The sequence below is a fragment of the Sorex fumeus genome, unplaced genomic scaffold (assembly GCF_029834395.1).
Source record: "Sorex fumeus unplaced genomic scaffold, SorFum_2.1 ptg000006l, whole genome shotgun sequence".
NCBI classification, from domain to species: domain Eukaryota; kingdom Metazoa; phylum Chordata; class Mammalia; order Eulipotyphla; family Soricidae; genus Sorex; species Sorex fumeus.
Window position 1 is genome coordinate 63,130,729 of NW_026606063.1, and position 21,772 is coordinate 63,152,500.

Genomic DNA, 21,772 nt, shown 5'->3' on the forward strand with positions numbered 1-21,772 from the left:
AAAAAAAAAAACAACCCTTCATTGTTTTTAATCAACTCTTTGGGTCTATCTAGTGGTTGATGCACCAAGGGGTGAATTTTGTGCATTTAGACCCAGCCTCAAAGAAACAAAGTAGCAACTGACCCAGATTTGTATTACTCCCCTGAACTGTCAGAATGTTCTAGAGATCATTTGCTTCACTTTCACCTCAACAGCAGGGATCAAGATTTAGATGGCAAAGGCAGTGGACCTCTAGGGCTGGAGAATCAGGCCGACCCTTCTGGAGATCACGTGTGTCTCATTGTTGCGCTACTCTCCCCAGGCTCCCAGGTTTCTGCCCCTGCCATGTCATTGCCTCAGCCGCAAAGAAAAAAATGCAAGCACCCAAAGTTGGGTGAGAGCAGATGAAAACAATCCACAAGAAACAGAATATTATTTAAAAAAATAAATAATTAATAAATTATATAATTTTTAAAAAACTCTTTTAAATAAAGGAGTAATACTTTGCCTGAAAAAAAAAAAGAAAGAAAAGAAACAGAATATTGCCCTGCAAGTCTCGGGAAAGAAACAAGTAGTTCCAAAACATTTTTTTGTTTGTTGAAGGCTCAGCAGACCAGAGAAAATTATGAAGGTGCCAAGTGAAGTTCGAGCTCAAAACTCACTGGTGAGACTACTCAGCAGAATAGATTTTTCTTTTGACGTAAAACAGGTTTTATTGGAGGGTTTTGGAAGGGGAGGACAGAGGGAAAACATTCTCTCTTGAGAGAATGCAGGCTTCTCCAGGGTGGAGAGAGCTTTAGAAATACCCCATTATTAGATATGGGAGCATGAAAGTACACATCTCGAGAGGAGAGATGCAGGCGACACATTTGTTTGGGTGCCACATGTGCTTAGCCATGTGGGCACAAGCAGCACATAGGTTCAGGCAGCATATGTGCCAGAATAGATTTTTCACCTCAGCATCACCCTTCATGAGTCCTGTTCTGCCTTGCCCTCCCCACACTTTCTTTCTCCCTTCCTTAGGGATCACTCTGGTGGTGCTCAGAAGGATTATAGGCATTATTAGGAATCCAACCTGAGTTGGCAACATGCAAGGCAAGTGACATAATCCCTATATTATCTCTCTGACCCAGATCCTACGCTTCATGCAGTAGTATTTTAGGAGAGATGGACACCAAATTATTGGTTTACAATTAAGAGCCTTTGTGTGCTGATTTTGGCAAGAACAGTCTTATACACAGAAAGAGCCATAATACTTTATTTAAAATATATACAAAATTATTACTTTGAGATATGTATATTAATGTATATTTTTGCTTGACATACATCATGTAACACTGACTGGTGAGCATTTTGGTTCTTTCATTCATGGGTGTTTATGATTTCTGTTCTACTCAGAGCCCTATCAGTAGCATAATCCCTTCAATGCCTATTCAAGGGTTTCCTGCTGGCCTGGTTTCCTTGAAGCTCTAGCTCTGCAGCTGGGCCCTTTGACCTCACTCTTTCTCATCTAGGTAAGAGAGAAGGTGAGAAAAGTGTCTACTTTTAAGTTCTTTTTTGGGGGTCACACCCAGCATTGCACAGGGGTTACTCCTGTATTTTAAGTTCTTTTGCTTTTGCAGGGGAGTGGGGCAGAGTTTGAACCATACCTGACTGTGTTCAGGGATTATTCCTGGCTCTAAGCTTAGAGATCAGACCTAGCAGGGCTCTAGGGACCATAGAGGATCTGGCCTAGATTCATGTGAATATCAATGTCTCCTTGACCCTGCTTTCTTCCCTGCATTCAGCTCCAGTGCCCCAGGATGAAAACTGTTGAGCATCAGAAAATGTTTGGTAAAAGCTCCAAAATGAAATGAAAGAGAACAAGGGGAGTGTCTTGAGTTTTTGTGCCATGTTTGAGTCACTGTTATCCTGAAAGAAGTTGCTGGCTCAGGGCACAGCTGCCTCCCCACCCATTCACTACCTACCTATGCATGCAGTGCTCACATCATAAATTTCCCTTTATGGATGAATACACCTTGGCACAGGATCTGGGGCATGAGCAGAAAACACCCATTTTAGAATTAGAGTGTTTGGGGTCTATGGAAGGGGTACTGAGAATCTCCCCAACCTGACTCCTGACCGAGGTGGAAGAGGCCTGGGAGACACAAACACATCAGACAATAGTTTCTTGACAGAGTTAGACTTGGAAACCAGATTTTTCCAAAAAAATTAAAAAAAAAATCTCTTCTTTTTCTATTAGAAACTGAAGAAAGCTTCAGAGACTAAGGGCACGCTCAGCGGGAAAGGATCATCCTGTGTGAGATGGACATAGATATACCCAGGGACAGCACAAGCCAAAGTTTCCGGATGATTCCAGCCTGGCCTGGGCCCAGGACTACCAGGCATGGAGGTTGCAAGCCTGTCAGGGTTCATCAGATTCCCATGGATCCAAATGAGGTAGGAGGGATGCAGGGATCCATGGGCACTGTCACCCCTGCCACAGCCACAGCATTGAAGGTCCCTGGTGGCACTTGAGGCCTGGGCCCCAGGGTGACCGAGGGGTCATGTAAACGAGTCCCCGTGGCCTTCTTCACCCTGCTCCACTCTGCAGGAAGGTGGCATAGGGTGAGCATGAGAGGGAGCGAGTGCCTCAGGGCAGGAAGGGGCATGCCAGGGAGGTTTAAGGATGGAGGGAGCTTCTAAAGGGGGGGGGGGGGAGGTTGGATGAGAGCATGGACAAGGGAGGTGAGTGCACTGGGGGGGGGGGGGGTACCTTGGTGTCTCTGAGCCTCTCGCAGAGTGTCTACCGGATGCTGAGTGCAGGGACTCCCTCTGCTCCCAGCCAACTTTGGTATTGAGAAAGGATGATTTGGCACAATCTGATATGCATCTCTGAACCCCACGGAAGGACCTCCCATGCCTGCTCCTGCACCATCCACTGGCAGCCCTTGGAAGTGCACTGGCATCAAGGAACAAGATGGCAGCAAGGAGTAGCACGGCCCCCAGGAGAGGACCCAACCTAGGTCACCTCCATGCACCCGACATTGTTGAGTTTTCCATAAGCATATTGCAAGCAGCTCATTCTCCAATCCCCACCCGCCTCCCTCTTGGCTCCCCTGTTCTTCCCCACTTCTGACCCCCCTCTGCACCTCACCCTCCCCTCACTGTCCTCAACATCCCTGTCCCCTTGCTGTGTTTCTAAGCCCTAAATGAACACACCCACGAGTTACAGCTGGCCAGGCAGCCAGCGAGTGAGCATGGGGTGCATGTGTGGTCACAGCCAGTGCCATGGAGGAGGGACATGGTAGCCTTTGGAGGGGAGGGGGACAGACACTCCCCCTACACAGAAGACTGGTTCTCACTACAAACATAGATGGTGCCAGGCTGGATTCTCCTCCGGATGCGCTCAGGCACTTTGGGGAGGATCTGGAAGGTGGGAGGCAGCAGCTCGAAGCAGGCCTCGCGGAACTTCTTGATCCTCCAACAGTAGACGATGGGGTTGAAGACGGACTTGAGGTAGCTGAGCCACAGAACACAGGAGCTGGCGGTGTAGAAGGAGGCGCTGCAGTAGAAGCTCTGGCTGAAGACCGACAGGAGGCTGTAGATGGTGTGCGGCAGCCAGCAGAGAGAGAAGCCCACGAAGAGGATGAGGATGGTGGTGAAGGCCTTGGTCTTGAAGCTCAGGTCCAGGCTGGCCAGTTGCTGGCGCTGCAGCCGCCGCAAGCCCGACCGGGGCAGGCGCCGCAGGTCCAGAGTGTCGGACTGGTTGTGCACGCGCACCGCGTTCCTGCGCACCGTATGCAGGATGCACAGGTAGGCGTAGAGCATGACCCCGAAGGGCACGAAGAACACAGCCACCGCCAGCGTCAACACGTAGGCGCGGCCCGCCTGGGACTCTGAGTAGCCCAGCACGCACTGAGGCGCCCGTGCGGGCACCTCCACCAGCGTCCAGCCGGCCAGCGACGGGGCGGACAGACAGAAAGACAGAGCCCAGGATACCGCGATGATGGCCTTGGCCCTGCGCGGGTTCAGCTTGTCCTGGCGCTGCACGATGATGAGGAAGCGGTCCACGCTGATGATGAGCAGCACGGCCACTCCCTCCAGCACGAAGAACCAATACAGGGTGGCCGACAGCCGGCAGAAGCGGTCCCCAAAGCGCCACTGGACGGTGAGCAGGGTGACGGCAGTGAAGGGCAGGCAGCACAGGGATAGCATGATGTCTGAGAAGGCCAGCGTGGCCAGCAGCAGATTGATGGCCGAGCGCATGGCCGGCCTCTGGTACACGATGATGCACACCACGGCATTGCCCAGGAGCCCCACCACCATCATCAACAGCATGGCCACCGCCAAGGAGATCCTCAGGGGGGCCGAGGCGGTGGCCACCCCATAATCCGACATGTTGCTGCCATTCAGCAGTAGGGACTCATAGTTGTTGGGAGCTGTACCATTACAGGCCATTTTGGACAGAAGCAGGGAGTCTACCCAGACCCGGAAAAGGCTCCTAGAGTGTCCAGGGGCTGGGGATCTGGGGTCTGGTCTGCACACCCCCCCACAGGCCACTTTGGGTCCTGGGCACTAGACAGCCAGAAGTGTCTGTGCTCAGGGCTGTAGTCCAGATGGGCAGTTTCATCCATCACAGGCTCATTGTCACTTCAGATGCACCCAGTTTCAAGCCTGATCATACTTGGTAGTCTAGAGACAGGAGAACATAAAACAACAACAACAACAAAACAGAACAAAACAAAACAAAAACAAAGAAAGAAAAAGAAAGAAACAAGGAAATGAGACATTTTATAAGTATTTAGTGGAGCAGATTTCCATTTTGAGGCATTCTCAACACTAGCATGGCCAGAAAAAAATGAAACATCCTCATTGAACATTTGGGGCAAAGGGTGGGTACCTGAGTGGGTAGCCCAGGCAAATTCAACTACATCTCTTAAAGAAGTGAATACATCATAATCAATATTCATGCCATAGGCCTGTATTTAGTTTTAAGCAATCTGACCCATTGAAGTTTTGGGCAAGTCAAATTCCATTAGAATCTCGACATCCTAGGGGCGGTTTTGTCTGTTGTTCTCTGCTGTATCCGAGCACCTGCAACAGTGCTTGCCTGGCACATAGAAGATGCTCAATCGATATGTCTAAAAGACTATAGATGTACGCATATAGTGGTTTGGGATCCATACTGGTAGTGCTGGAGGATGCTTAAGGTTCTGTGCTCAGGAGACCATGTGATGCTGGGAAACAAATTTAGGCCTAATGCATGAAAATCATTTATTTCATCCCCTTTTTGGAGCCTTCTTTCTGGTCCAAACTATTCAATTATTCAGTGCTAGAAATTGTTTATTTTTAATTTGGGGTCATACCTGGCAATGCTCAGTGATTATGCCTGGCTTTGAACTAGGGAATAACTCCTGGTGGTGCTCAGAGGACCAAGTGGGGTGGTAAAGATCAAACCTGGGTTGGCCGTGTGCAAGGTGACCAAGAGAGTCTTACCCGTAGTACTATCTCTCCAGCCCTTCCGTGCTACACATTGAACTCAGGTCCTCATGCATGCAAGGCACTTAATCTTCCACTGAATTACACCCTCAGCAGCTCAGTTGTCAGAGATAGTCCAGAAAGATTCTATATATCCTTTCCTCAGTTTTCCTGCATGGTAAGGTTTTGAATAACTGTAGTGCTGCTGTACTATTCGTTTTGGATAGGTTGACTGAAAAGAGGAAATGATCCCTCTTTCAAAGTCTGTGTTCATTATTATTTTGTTTCTCACAGATATGGCAAGTACAGAATCCAGAAGCAGATTCTGGGTGAAATCTGGTCTCCATATTTATCTATTATGGTCACAGTCTGCTTTACTCCTGCTGGTTTGACATTCTGGTCTGTAAGGTACAAATAATAAGGTAAAGGTAAAGGCCCTCCCGTTGATCGTCGATTTGCTCGAGCGGGCCCAGTAACGTCTCCATTGGAGACTTTTGTTGTTACTGTGTTTGGCATATCGAATACGTCACGGGGAGCTTGCCAGGCTCTGCCGTGTGGGCGAGATACTCTCGGTAGCTTGCCGGGCTCTCCGAGAGGGGAAGTGCTTGCCCCACATGCAGCCAACCAGGTTCCACTCCCTGATAATAATCCACTCCCTGATAATAATCAGGCTTAAATACAGAGATTCTGAGCACAGTAGACAGAAGAATACCCAGACAAGTTTTACTTTGTCTGCCCATGACAGCACCCAATGACAGCACTTAACTATTACAATGTGAGCCCTTGCAGGCCCCAGATACAGTACAGGGCTTAAGGCACTTGACTTGAATCCTGCTTACCCTGTTAGAATCCTCACCACCACATCTGTCTCCTAAGCACTTCCAGGGGTCACTCCTGATCACAGAGCCAGGAACAGCCCTTGAGCACTGCTGGGTGTGGCCCCAAATCCAAATCAATCAATCAATCAATCTGTCACTGTCACTGTCCTCCCTTTGTTCATTGATTTGCTTGAGCGGGCCCAGTAACATCTCCATCATGAGACTTTTTGTTACTGTGTTTGGCATATCGACTACGTCACAGGTAGTTTGCCAGGCTTTGCCATGCTAGCGAGATACTCTCGGTAGCTTGCCGGGCTCTCTGAGAGGGGCGGAGGAATTGAACCTGACTCGGCCTGCCTGGCTGCGTGCAAGGCAAACGCCCTACCGCTGTGATATCACTCCAGCCCAATCAATCAATGTACAAATAAAATATAATTTGAGCCCTGAGCCAAACCCATTATAATGTTACAATGGGAACTGTTTTTTATCTATGCTGTATACGAGCAGAGCTGTCTCTATGTTAGATCTTGCCCACAGGAGAAGCAGCTGTTGTAGAGACTGTTCAACTTAACAACCATTTGACTAATGTTTTCCAACTTAATGATGGTGTAGAATTGTAATAATAGAAGTATCCCGTGGAAGTCATATTTCAAATTTTGACTCTTGAGTGTCTCCACAGGCTGCAGACATGCTGTGCAATACTCTCTCATGGTGGTGGAACATGGCAGCATGTGGCAACTCTTAGCTACATAATCAGCCATGAGGGAAAACCATGCATAGGGGTATGCTGTGTTGTCCTTGTCTATTGAATATCATATCATGTTTTTTGTCTTTTCAGTCCAATGTGCCCTCAAAACACCCATCTGAACCTGAGAACATCAATGTTTTATTATAAAATAAGTTTTGTGTTAACCAGTGAGCGATAGCATAGCGGGTAGGGCATTTGCCTTGCACGCAGCCAACATGGCCGACCCGAGTTCGATTCCTCCGCCCCTCTCGGAGAGCCCGGCAAGCTACCGAGAGTATTCGATATGCCAGACACAGTAACAACAAAGTCTCCAATGGAGACGTTACTGGGCCCGCTCGAGCAAATCGACGATCAACGGGAGGGCATTTACTTTACATTTACTTTACAAGTTTTGTGTTGAAAAATTTTGACAACTGCAGGTTGAGGTAAGTATTCTGAGGTGTGCTGGGGAAAACTCTGATGGTCAGCAAGTCAGGCATATTAAATGCAGTTTTCAACTTACAATGGGCTAATCACATGTAACCACATCCTAGGTTGTGGAAGGTCAAGGAAGCTGTGCTCCCTCGCCACACCTTTATTCTCAATCATTTCTAGCATAAGTGATTGGATCAGGAAACTAATCTCAGAGTGGCTTAATTTAGAGCTGCCCAAATGATAGGGAGTTGAAAGACTCAATAACTCAACAGAAATTTGGAACTAGGAAATGCCAGTGACCAAAGTGGCAATTGAAGACAGGATAAGGGATGGATCCATAGGTGTAGCCAAGTCCACAAGAATGAGTTGGATACTCTACTTACTGCTCAGACTCTCCTGGCTGCTTTGTACCCAGCCCCTGCAGGACCCTGTGGGAGGAGAGAGAAGTGAAGTCTTCCTTGTGGTGTAGATACTACCTAAACTCTCTCCTACATGAGTCCGTACTGATACCAGGGTTTCTGGCAAATGGAAGCCCCCAGAAAGCAGAAACTAATAGTAACCAGGCATCATGAGATCGAGAAAGGTTGGGAACAGAAAGACAGGGAACTCTCCCATTTCTGGGAGGGTTGACTTTCCCTCTATATCTTTACAGTGCTTACTTGTCTCTTTGTTTGTTTCTGATTGAATTTTTTTTCTCAGAGAGCCCGGCAAGCTACTGAGAGTATCTCGCCCGAACGTATTCGATATGCCAAACACAGTAACAACAAAGTCTCCAATGGAGACATTACTGGGCCCGCTCAAGCAAATCGATGATCAACGGGAGGGCCTTTACCTTTACCTTTTCTTTTTGTATCCTTTTTCTTGGTGTTGGGCTGAGCAATAGCACAGTGGGTAGGGCATTTGCCTTGCACGTGGCCGACCTGGGTTCGACTCCTCTGTCCCTCTCGGAGAGCCTGGCAAGCTACCAAGAGGATCCCGTCCACATGGCAGAGCCTAGCAAGCTCCCCATGGTGTATTCGATATGCCAAAAACAGTAACAACAAGTCTCACAATGGAGATGTTACTGGTGCCCGCTCGAGCAAATCGATGAACAATGGGAGGACAGTGCTGCAGTGCAGTGCTTCCTTGGTGGTGCAGTTGCCAAGTGCTACTCAGGCTGGGGCTTCTCCCAGGGATCCTTGGACAAGCTGTTTTCAATGATCAGCCGCAGCAGTGCTGGGGCCACCCCAGTGCTACCTCTGGAGGTGTTTGGAGGGGTCTCATGGTGCTGGGGCTGAGATTCGAGCTTTATGCATGCCTGGCATGAGGTGCCAATCCCTGAACCCTCCCGACCCATTCATCAATCTCTAGTCCAGCCTTAGCCTTCCCCATGTCTCGGGGACACTCTCTTTGACTTTAAAGGAAGATTTTCTCATGTTGATTTGGCTGGCAGATGCCCCACTAGTCTGGATATTTAACAGATTCCTTGTATTTTAAATTTACTCATTTGAGACATTTTTGTTAGCCTGGATATATGCCAGATGAGGGTTTAGCCTACTTTACTTCATTTAGCTTCACCTCATTCCTCTCTTCCCATTGACAGATGACTTGTCAATTTTGAAACAATGTACCTAAGCTTCCACTGTAACTATAAAAAAGATACAGTTGTCTCTCACCTTATCTGCAGTTTCATTTTCACTAGTATTGGTTACCTGTGGATCAACCACAGTCCCAACATATTATATATGATCAGATAATTTGAGAAAGAACACATTCATATTGTTTTGTTGTTTTGGGGGGCCACACCAATTGGTGCTCAGGGCTTAATCCTGGCTGTGCCCTCAGGGGTCACTCCTACTCAGGCTCGAAAACCACATGGTGCCAGAGATTAACTCATGCATCCCAAGCATCTAAGCAGAGGTACAGAACACTCAAGATGTTCTCCTCTCCTGCAGGTGAATAATAGTACCTGTAAACATAAGCTTCGGTGATTGGCAATCTGAGAAGAAAGCAATCTTTTTCTTGGTCTTCTAAATAGGAAAATTCTAGGAAGGACCCCAAATACCCTCCAGGCCAGATTTTTGCTTCAGGCTGTAGGTACAACAGCCCCACCAAGACAGGGTTGTTCCCCAGAGGAACCCTGCCCCAAGGGACCATCCCAGGATTGAGCTCAAGGAACAAAAATCTAACTGCTCAAGCCAAGGGCTAAGTAGTTCTTTTGGAATTTTTTTTTTACACAAACATTTTTATTTTTTAAAGTCAAATACTACACACAGTATCACATTTTAATTCACAAGTTTATACACACACACATACACACACACACACAGGGTCTGGTAGAATATACTGCTTTTTGCTGGTCCTGATGCGGCTGGCTGGCAAGAAAGTAGGTAGATTCTATCACATAGAAGTCACTAATATGGCTTCAGGAAATCAATTGGTCTTTGTAATACTGAGTTTTTAATTCTTACTCCAAAGAACATATTGGTCCACAAATGCCAAGTCTAATAAATGAGGATGATTTTGGCAGATGGGAAAGTTCGCTGTGGAAGCAGCTTGACTCTGTCATTACCTGCAACTGTGTCACCTGTCCTTTTGATATAAACCCAAGCAGATGGTATATTTCAATTTAATAACTTTATTAGACATGAAAAAATATGCAAGCACTGCCAAAAGTAATACATCAAGTCACTGTGTTTAGAAACAGGTGTTAGGCCACATGTCTCAATTTCTAAGGAAAGTGAAGAGAGAAAGACCAGGTTTTTAAAATTTTTTCATGCAGGCAAAAGTCTTTTTTTTTTTTGTGGCTTTTGATCTCTTTTGAGATTTATTTATGGGTCTCTGAAGCAAGGCCAGTAGTAGACCTTACAGGGTGGCACTGGAGTTGATTTGTGGGGGTGACTGCCAGTGCTTCCATGACTATTGGGAAGTGGGGGAAAGTAGCCCACTTCATCTCCGAGAAAGCCTAGAGATTTCAGTCACAAATCCCGTATACCAGAATTTTCAGCAGATTATATCTTGGTGAGGTCCGTCCTGAGGTGGTGGGGTTAGGCCAGGGGTATGGCAGCAATTTTGGATTGTGAAAGCAAGCAGCTGGGGGGAGGGAGGGGCTCTGCTTGGGTGAGCCACCAGGCCAAACCACTTCCCTCCAATTTATCCCAGTCTGTTCAGCCACGCACGGGTCCAAGATTAATTGTGGCTTTAGATCTCTTCCGAGATTTATCTATGGGTCTCTGAAATAAGGCCAATAAATGAGCTTGTATAGCTGAGCCAGAGGTGGTTTGTGGGCATGGCTCCCACATACCTAACTTCTGGCCATTTAATTTCTTGGTAAACTTGGTCCCAAGTTGTTGGGGTCTGGCCAAAAGGCACAGCAGCAATTTTGGGGTATCAGGAAGCCTGAAGGCACCATCAGACTGCTGATGCACTCGCCCCACAGGTATAGGTTGACCTGTTCGCAGCACCATACCCCCTCAGGCAAAACTCTTGGGGGGAAATTTTTCAAATAAAACAATGGGGCTGGCGTGATAGCACAGCGGTAGGGTGTTTGCCTTGCACGCAGCCAGCATGGCCGATTCAAGTTCGATTTCTCCATCCCTCTCGGAGAGCCCGGCAAGCTACCGAGAGAATCTCACCCGCACGGCAGAGCCTGGCAAGCTCCCCGTGATGTATTCGATATGCCAGACACAGTAACAAAAAAGTCTCCAATGGAGATGTTACTGGGCCTGCTCGAGCAAATCGATGATCAACGGGAGGGCCTTTACTTTACTTTTTAGAACAAACTGGGAAACTTTTTAATGTAGGAAATCTTTTGCTTTATCTGTGGTCACACCCAGCAGTTCTCAGGGCTTACTCCTGGTTCTGGTTCTGTACTCTGTGATCACTCCTGAGTACACTCAGGAGACCCCATGGGGATTAAATATGGACCAACTGTGTATAAGGCCAGCACTTTATTCCTGGCACTATCTCTCTGGCACAATGAAAGAAATATTATCAACAACCTCCCTTCTAGAGCCTGAAATTTATTGTGTGGTTATGAGGTTGCAGGCTAAGCCTTTTCCATAGGCCAGTAGCTGTGGGTCCCTAGTATCCCACCATGAAATTTGTTAGAAATGCAAACTATGAGGACTAATCAATCAGAAACCATGGAGTGAAACTCAAGAATCCATGTTTAAAGTGATGCTCTCTAGGGCATTTTTTTCCCTCTCTAGGGCATTTTACATTCTGGGTTCTAGGAGCTGACACAGAGACTGTTGACTCACGTTCAAAGAGAAGCTTCAAGACCTGGCACAGTATGGTCCCAGGCACTGCTAGGCACAACCCACAGCCTTGCTGATGGGAGCCAAGAAAACCCAAACCCAGGAGAAAGTAGAAGAATCAGCTGCTTTAGAAACTCCAGGGCTTGGGCTGGAGTGATAGTACAGTGGGTAGGGTGCTTGCCTTGCACGTGGCCTACCTGGGTTCAATCCCTGGTGTCTCATATGGTCCCCGAAGCATCTCCAGGAGTAATTCCTGAGTGCAGAGCCAGGAGTAATCTCTGAGCATCTCTGGGTGTGACCCCCCCCAAAAAACCAAAATAAGACAAAATATAAACAAACAACAACAAAGAGAAACTCTGAGGCTCTGCCACAACCCTCTACCTATGTCCTCCCTCAAGTGTGAGGGAAAGTTCACATCAGACTTCCACCTCTATCGTGAGTTCATACTTTGGAGCCCCATCAATGAGGTTTCTGAGTGGGAAGAGAGAAGGAAGGGTTCTGGAACTTTGTTGGTCCAGCAGAGTATGTGAGTCAAGAAGGATGTAGGAGCTGATCCAGCTTTGATCCCCTCAAGAGCTCAGCAGTTGGAGTTTGACTTTATCCACAGAGACAAAGCTCCCTCACAACTACTTCGTGGTATGGGATTATTCCCTGTTCAAGAAGGTACCGGCAGAGGGACAAAGCCACGTGGGTTCCGGGGCCGAGACCTCCAAGCCTACTCGGATTGGAGTCGAGCATCCTCCACCCAGATCCTCCAAATTCCAGTAGGCGGGGGTCACACCCACCAACTGGCCCCCTGGCGCCGTGTAATCCCATCAGCGGCCATGACTCAGAGACTATAAAAACCAGAGCCCGGAGGGAGAACAGTGCAGTCTCCTGCCCCCGCGCCTGGCTGTTCCTCGCCGTGGCCCCTTGGAGGGAGCGGGTTGAGCTTTCCTCCCCGCCCCGACCAGGTCTCCAGCAGCCGACGACCTCCAGGACCAGACACCACCATGCTGAGATCACTCTCCGCACACCTGAAGGTACCGGCAGAGGGACAAAGCCATGTGGGTTCCGGGGCCGAGATCTCCTAGCCTACTCTGATTGGAGTCGAACATCCTCCACCCAGATCCTCCAAATTCCAGTAGGCGGGGGTCACACCCACCAACTGGCCCCCTGGCGCCGTGTAATCCCATCAACGGCCAAGACTCAGAGACTATAAAAACCAGAGCCCGGAACCACACGGCCGCAAACCGCGAGACATTTTATTATGACATCTCATTCCTACTTTGACAAACTGGCAGGCTCCCGAATGTAACCTGCCCACACGGCAGAGTCTGGCAAACTCCCTGTGGCGTACCCAATATGCCAAATACCAGTAACAATGATGGGTGTCATTCTCCTAAAGAGCCTTGAATATAATCTCAGGGCTAGGATGAAGGAAACGTTACTGGGGCCTGCTCGAGGCAATCGACGAATAACAAGATGAGAAAGAGAAATAATTACTAATTTGTCTAGGGTGGTACAAAAGAAAGAAGGGGGATGCAGTCTCTCCCCCTCTCTTGAACTTCTGTTTCCTTTCTTTGCCCAGAAAGAGCCAGGTCACTGCTGGAGAAGGCAGAGGGAAGAAATGGCAGTAAGTAGAGTGTAGGATAACATTGGTTTGTCCTTTCAGCCTTGCCACAGGGAGCTTAGGTTTATTGGGTTACTCTCATCACAGTGCTTCTATTCCTCTGTGTTTATTTGTAACCTCTTTCTTTGTTGACTTGTAAATATTGTTTTTCTCTTCCCCTTAGGTCCTTTGCATAATTAATTCAGAGCAATGTCCTTTTTATATGGGCACAAGAAAACAGTTAATGCTGTGCTTTTGTACTTAGGAGTTAACTGACTCCAAATAATTCACCTCTGGGAATCTGTTCTCTAAACCTAGCCTCCATTGCCCTTACTTCCTAGCACCCCAAAAGCAGGGTCCTGATGAGGGATGGGATGGACCCAGAGCAAGCTGTGAGCTATATGCCATGCTGGCACCAAAATGGGCCTGGTTAAAGTGCCATATGCTTAACTATAAGTATGTCACGGACAAATGTTGTCATGATCCAAAAAGCAATAACTAGATTTGGAGCCTGCTAGGGTTAAGAATGATTAATCTGGCCTGAGCACTGTAGTCTGAGTCTGTGTCGAGATGTCCCCAGGAGAACCAAGCTCAATGTATTTCTTACTATGTCCATACAAAGTAACTAATGTTAAGAAGTAGAATAAAGATGTTAATTAAGTTATTGGACTAAGAAAAGGAAAAAAAACACCTTAAGTGATATTTTGCCCTTGAGCAAAGGAAGAGCTTTCTTATGTTGATTTTGCTGTGGATGTGGTGTGGTGACTATCCCCAATACGGGGAGTTGGAGAGACAGAGAGACCAGGGAAGCAAGATGGAGCACGGAGAGACTAGCAAGGGGGACAGAGGGAGAAGAATGTAGGGGAAGAATGCAGGAGCAGGTGCCTGGAGAGAGACAGACCAGGCTGCAAGATGAAGCATGGAGAGATGAGCGGGAGAGACAGGAGGAGACGGGAATGAGGGGCAGTGTGAGACTAGACTGAGGGACAGTGTGAAACTAGAATTAGGAGTTTAGTGAGACTGGAACAGGCACGTGGGGAGAATGGAATATACAGCAACTGATCATCAACGAGTTTGGCCCTTGTTTCCTCCTTCATCTGCCCCATGGCACCCTCCCCAGCTTGGGGAATGGCCAAGTCCACCAAACGCAGGAGGCAAGAGGGAGAGCTGCCTAGGATCTCCCCAGCCGCCCCAGAGATTATATAGTAGAGGGCACCCCCAGGGGTAGAATTTTCTGGTGAAACAATCCTACAGAATTAGCCGGCATTACATTTGCTGTGAGCTTTGCTTAAGGCAACCTTGGGAAACACTCTAACAAAACCCAGGAGAAGTTCCAACAGGCAACCCTTAAGTCTGGTGTTCTGAAGGTTCTGGAGCATACTATGTCTTTGCAATCAAATTTCTTTCTTTCTGGTCCTGAGTCTCTGGGCTGAATTCTTTCCTTGGAGGAGGTGAGGGCTGTCTCCTGGTGATATTTGAATCCAAACTTACTCACAAGCGGATTTCAGTGTGCATGACTGTTCCTTTTAACAGTGTCATGATTTAGAATGCCTGCCTAGATTTTACTCCCATGAAAGAATACTTGGTATTTCATGTGTTTCTAAAAATGCCAAAGGAGCTTATTCAATACTCACCGAATCCACACGGCGGAGTCTGGCAAACTTCCCATGGCGTACCCAATATGCCAAATACCAGTAACAATGATGGGTCTCATTCTCCTAACCCTGAAAGAGCCTTGAATATGGCACCTTTTAAAAAAATCTCAGGGCTAGGACAAAGGAGACGTTACTGGGGCCTGCTCGAGGCAATCGACGAATCAATGAATATATTCCCATCCCATTTTAGTGGAAGCTGAAGCACAAATTCATTGAGAAGCACTGGTTTCCAAGCAAATGCTCGCCATCTTTCTTTATGCATTGAACTGTTCAGAGGCAGTTTAACTCTCTGTGACATTTCATTTGTCTGCTGGAGGCAATCAAATGAGTAAGTAAGTAGTGAGGAAAGACCTGGACTTTTCTCAAAGCACAGTCTCAGCTCAGGACTCCTGTCCTTGAAACAGCCACCTTTCTGTCTGTGTGTATGGCACATACAAGAAGCACTTTTGATATGGAAAGAGAACAACAAAAAAAGCACATTTCTTTTTTAGCTTTGTTTAGGGGCCACACCTGGAAGTGCTCAGAGGGTACTCCTAGCTGTACACTCAGGGATTACTCCTGGCAGTGTTTAGGGAATCCTATGCAATTCTAGGAATAGAATTTGGGTCAGCTGCAAGCAAAGCGAGGGTCTTAACCCTGTACTATCTCTCCAGTCCCAAGGAAGCACATTTTTTTTCTTTTTGGGTCACACCCACTGATGCACAGGGGTTACTCCTGGCTCATGCACTCAGGAATTATTCCTGGCGGTGCTCGGGGACCATATGGGATTCTGGGAATCAAAAACCCGGGTCGGCTGCATGCAAAGCAAGCACCCTATCAGCTGTGCTATCACTTCAGCCCCAGGAAGCACATTTTTAAGAAGACGAATGCCTGAGAGATAAGTAAATTTACCCAGGGATTGATCTCCTGAGGCCTACTTCTCATGGGGCTAGCAATAAAGATTTCTTTTTTTTTTTTAATTTTTATTAGTGAGACACCATGAGGTACAGTTGTAGACTTACAAATTTCGTGCTTGGGTTTCAATTATACAATGATCAAATACCCATCCCTCCACCAGTGCCCATTTCCCACCATCACGGATCCCAGTATCCCTCCCAACCCCCATCCCCCCATCCCACCCTCCTCTTGGCAGGACATTCCCTTTTGTTCTCTCTCTCCTTTGGGGTGTTGTGGTTTGCAAAAGAGGCATTGAGTGGCAATCATGTTTGGTCTATAGTCTACTTTCAGCTTGCTTCTCCCATCCTGGGAGGATCCTCCCAACACCCGTTATTTGGTTCTCCCTTCTCTATCTGAGCTCCCTTTTTCCCTAGCATGTGTGGCTGGCCCCTAAGACATGGAGCAAAATTCCTGACACTCCAAGACATATCATAGTTAGAATGATCGATGCTGCTGATAGAGACACAATACTGCAAGCAGCAAGGTCAAAGAAGGAAATCACATTCAAAGGAGCACCCCTTAGATTCACAGCAGATCTATCAGAGGAAACTCTCCAAGCCCAAAAGCAGTGGCGGGATATAGTGAAAAAACTCACTGAAATGAATGCTTCAACAAGAATACTCTAATCCGGCTAAACTCGCACTCAAACTTGAAGGAACAGTACACTATTTTCTAGATAAACAGCATCTTAGGAACTTCATAGATTCAAAACCAAACCTAAAACAAGGGCTAATGGGGCTACTATAAGACAAGACAAACCCTACAACCACAGCATACCCTTACAAAAAGATGACACAAAACCCCATAACAGTAATCTCTCTCAATGTCAGCAATAAAGATTTCTGATGGAGGAGTCTTTCCTCTCATGCTGTAGACGTCTCCTCCTCTGCTGTAGGTGCAGGTAGGTGCTTGAAAGGGATATTCTTAGCATTTGCCACCATCCCTCAGAGACAGGTTTTCAGGTTTCTGATAGAAACTCAACTCCTGACTTTTTTTTTTGGAGGGGGGAGGGCGGGGGGAGCAGCTTCATTCTCCTTTCCCCTCACCTTTCTGAACCAGCTCAGGGGCACTGCACAGTTAGGGTTGTAAGTCCCTGAACTGTGCATGAAGATTTTGCTAGAGACACAAAACATATGGTGCATATTGCAAATGAACAGAGCTTGATAGTTTAATAAAATCGGTGACACTTAGCACTTCTTCAAGATGCTAAAAAGTCCTGCTAGGGATGTGTTTCTCCAGGTACAGCATGTTGTCTCCCAAATAACCTGCAGAGTCCCAAGAACAGCTGCAGTTTGCCCAGATTGCAGAAACTCTGCTGTGGCACCTCCAGTGCCTTGGAGCGACAGGGGTTGCTGCCAAGCTCTTCCTCCTCCAAAATCACATCTGCAGCCCACCATTACCCCTTCTCCTTGGCTCTCATAAATAATTCAAAACTTTGGGTGCATCTATAATTTTCTAACACTGTATGCTCCCATTTTGAAATGAAATGCTAAATCTGAGATACATATGCTTTTGTTGCGACTGGTGAGTCAGCTCAGAACCAAGGGCTATCTGCATGCACTGGGACCCAAGTTTGAACTCACTATCACAAGCCTCCACCCCCCATGCCCCAACCCCATAGGACTCAAGCACCAGAGGCTGATCTGGTGGTTCCCAGCATTGCAGGACCTTGAGCAGCTCCACATTGGCAGCTTGAACATCGAATCTTCTGGAACTGTCTGACCAGACTGGCGGAGTATTGCTGGGAGTGGCTCCTGGGTCCCTGAACACTGGTAGGAAGCCTCACCTCTCCCAACATGCTCTTCCTTTGTATAAACACAGAGAATAGCTTACGGACCCAATCAAAATGATTTGATGCTATTTCAGTGTTTTTAACAGCTTTATTGAGACATAATCTGCCTACTACAAAAGTTGCCTATTGTAATTCACTGTTTTTATTCTGTTTAGAATGCTGAATAGTGGCCATCACAATCTACTTTTGGAACATTTCATTGTGTCCCCCTATACTCCCAATTACCTACCAAAACCCTCATGTTTGTTTTCAATCAAATAATTAAAGTATTATTATTTTTATTATTATTATCAGTTTGTGTTTGGAACACTTCTGGCTGTGCTTAGGGCTTACTCTACTGTTTCTGTGCTCAGGGATCATTTCTGATGGTGCTCTGTGCAAGACAAGTGCCCTACCTGCTGTACTACCACTCTGGGTCAACACTCGATCACTTTTTAAAGAGACCATAGTAACAAGTAAGTAAAGAGAAAGTGCTCGAGTCAGGTGGGGTATGGGGTGACATTTGGGTGGCAGGACAGGAAGATGGCAGAAGCATGCAGTTCTTTAATCCTGACAGCCAGAGGCGCTTCTAAAGGTCAACCCAGTGATCTAGCTCATGAAGTGGTCACCTAAATGATGATCTCGTTACACAGCCTCCTGCTCAAGGGGTTTACAGAGAGAGTGAGATCTGAAGGCTGGAGAGATGGCTCAATGGGCTGTCTGCTGGTTCTGAATGCAGAAGGCCTGAGTTCGATCCCCAGTTCCATACAGACCCCTGAGCACCTACCTCCTCACAAAAGCCAAACATTAAAAGCCAGAAAGGCCCTGAAACGCAGCAGAGTGATCACGGCTGGTACAGAATTTGCCTGGAGGAAGTCCCAGGCCATTTCTCCATCTGCTGTATAAAGCATGGACAACACTGAAATTGTTTTTCAACTCCAGGAAAAATCAAGCTGTTCTAAGTGCAGCCATGGTATTTTACTGGATCCTTTTAAAATTAGGGGTTTGAAACTATAGAGTATATGACTGTATAATTTAATCATGAAAGATAATGGAGTTTTCTTAATTAAGTCAGAGAAGGAATGCTGTCACAAGGTGAAACTGGTTAAATGGAATGAAGTAAGTTATAGGACAAAATGAATGCAAAAGAATGGTATAAGGTTGGATAATTGTGTTTTAAGAGAAAAGAATCTATGCAGTGTCAAGCTGGATTGTTATAAGAATTTTAAAATTAAGTTTTAATATCTGTAGTATATTTGAACAAAATCAGTCTTTAAGTTTCCTTTGCTAAAAAAAAAAAACCTGAAAATTTCAGAGACTGCTGGGCTTTTTCAGACTGCAAATTGTTTAATTGTTCTGCCTTAAAAAATTAAAACCTAGGTTATTAAAACTATTTTATGTTGGTTTATTATTATTATTATTATTATTATGTATTCAAATACACCTAGTTTTTGTTTAATTACAGCTCTGTTTTATTTATTATTTTAAGTCTTTTCTACTTTGTGAAAATTGATGGTTGAGCATAGGTTGTCTGTGTTTTAAACTTTTAAATACTAATAAGACAAAACTTTGTGGAAATCAAGTTTCTCATAAAACAAAAACAAAACAAAACCAAAAAAAACCCAAATCAAGTTTACTTGGTATATTAAAAGGAAAAGAAGCATGAAAGATCTAAATTATTCCATAATAATAATTTTGCTCCTTTCAGAAAGAGAAATACATATGAATTTGGCCCATTTGGCACATTAAGAGTTCATGGAAACAGCACATAAGAAGAGAAATTTAACCTTATTAACATATTAACCATCATTTGAATAATAACGTGTGTATCCTAAAATCATCTGGAAATCATTAAGACTCTAATATGTCCTGGTTAATTCTAGGTATTAAAGGAAATTAGAGTGATAGCACAGCGGTAGGGCGTTTGCCTTGCACGCAGCCAACATGGCCGACCCGAGTTCGATTCCTCCGCCCCTCTCGGAGAGGCCGGCAAGCTACCGAGAGTATCTCGCCCGCACGGTAGAGCCTGGCAAGCTCCCCATGATGTATTCGATATGCCAGACACAGTAACAACTAAGTCTCCAATGGAGACGTTACTGGGCCCGCTCGAGCAAATCGATGATCAACGGGAGGGACTTGATTGATTGATTGAAAGGAAATTGTGGTGGTATGGGAGGCAAATCTGGCTGCGCTCAGGGATTACTCCTTTCTCTGTGCTCAAAGACCACTACTGGCAAAACTTAAAGGTGCTGGGAACTGAGTCCAGGTCAGCCACTTGTAAGGCAAATGCCCTACTCTCTGTACTACCTTTCTGGACCAAGTAGCACTGCACTGTAGCACTGTCCTCCTGTTGTTCATCGATTTGCTTAAGCGGGCATCAGTATCGTCTCCATTGTGAGACTTGTTACTGTTTTTGGCATATCAAATACACCACAGGGAGCTTGCCAGGCTCTGCTGTGCGGGCGGCATACTCTCGGTATCTTGCTGGGCTCTCTGAGAGGGACAGAGGAATCAAACCCGGGTCGGTCACATGCAAGGCTCCAGTCAAGTACAGTAGGTAATTGTATGTCACAGTTGAGCAAACTTTCTTGCTGTGTTATAATAAGATCTTCAATTGTGATCATCCTAAAGCCTTTTGTCATTTGTATAATTGTTTTAATGCCTTGTTCAGAAGTCTGAATGAAAAAAAAAGAACAATGATAGATATTTCAGAACTGAAGATAAAATTACAGCACTCATAGAAAAATGGGAGACTTGAAAATTGCAGGAGATGGAGGTTTTCTACCCGGGATTGAATGAACTATTGATAATGAATACAGTTTTAACCTACAGAAACCTAGAAAATTGTGTCTTCAGAAGCAAAACTAAAACCATTCACTTTTTTTTTAAAAAATTGTTTTTATAAAGTTGTTCACAATAATTTATTAAATTCAACATTATAATAACAATCCCACCACAATTACACCTTTCCACCATTATTTGATTTTCTTTCTTTTCGATACCTTAGTTTATTTTTTAAGTACTTCATGGCAACATGTTGTTTGCATAAATACAGGCAGAGATGCTATCTCTGTATAACAGATAATTTGAGAACTGGCCATATTCCTGAGACTCTATCTGGAATGGCAGAGCAATATTTCTTCAGAGTTTAAATTATCTTCAACAAAAATGAAGTTTAAAGCTTCCAGTCTGCTATTGGATGAAAAACAGCCCCTTGGATACTTTGGGATTTCAAAGATTGAGCAATTTGAGGTTAATTACAAGTATGTGTTTATGTGGCTGTAGATGGTAAATTATGTTTTCTTATAAAAATGTTGGGCACTGGGCCTGAGAAACTGTACAGGAGGAAAAGCACTAGCCTTGCTTATGACAACACTGACTGTGGTAATGGTTCAAATCCTAGCTATGGTCCCCCGAGCACTACCAGAAATCATTCCTGAGCACAAAGCCTGAAGAAGCACCTGATACCCACCGTGTGGGCCCTCTCCCCACCAAAACATCTTAGGTATTTGTCATATTTGCTTATTAGTCTTCCATTTAGCCTAAAATTTTGGCTTTACTCCTTCACATCCACCTAAGAATCCCACCATGGCCTATATGGATCAAAAGCAGATTTCTATGGTATTCTGAGTATGGTATAAGAGAGCACAGCACTAAAAAGATATTGTTAATTAAAAAAAATCCTTGTCTCATTGCACACAATCTCCTTTCTCCTCCAAAACCTTTAGGGAAGGCTTGAGGTTAAGAAACCCAAACAGACTGGCTTGAGGTTTGCTGCTTGGAAAATATGGCAAAATGCTCCTTGAAAGAAACTTATTTGTAATTTGGTTACTATGTGCTAAGAAAGATTTCAGACTCCTGCCTGGATAGTACTGATAAGTGAAGACTGAATCCTGAGAAATTAAAGTGACATGACTCCTGAGTCCAGAGAGAACATTTAAGTGTAATTTAAAGTTGCGGGATAAAATCGGTAAAATTATGTCTGTTCTCACTGTGTTTGATCTAAGTAGCTGTCCACACTTATTAAAACTAAACTTAATTTGCTATCATCAATAACATATTAGCAATGAAGGTGGAGATAAAAATGTTTCAATAATGTGCTTTGTTGTGAACATCATTCATTTTCTTGAAGCTTTGCTTACAAGCTGGAATGAATCCTAAC

The 21,772-nt window shown here is 45.6% G+C and overlaps 1 protein-coding gene across 1 annotated transcript in view; it reads right to left on the bottom strand.

Moving 5' to 3' along the window:
* Positions 1 to 3,300: 3,300 nt before the first annotated feature.
* The window catches only part of GPR45 (G protein-coupled receptor 45), an 82,169-nt gene continuing 63,697 nt past the window's right edge, over positions 3,301 to 21,772 (bottom strand). The window contains exon 2 of the mRNA XM_056125432.1: positions 3,301 to 4,653. Within this exon, the coding sequence (XP_055981407.1) occupies positions 3,301 to 4,419 (1,119 nt within the window). The 5' untranslated portion in view covers positions 4,420 to 4,653. The remainder of the gene's footprint in view (positions 4,654 to 21,772) is intronic.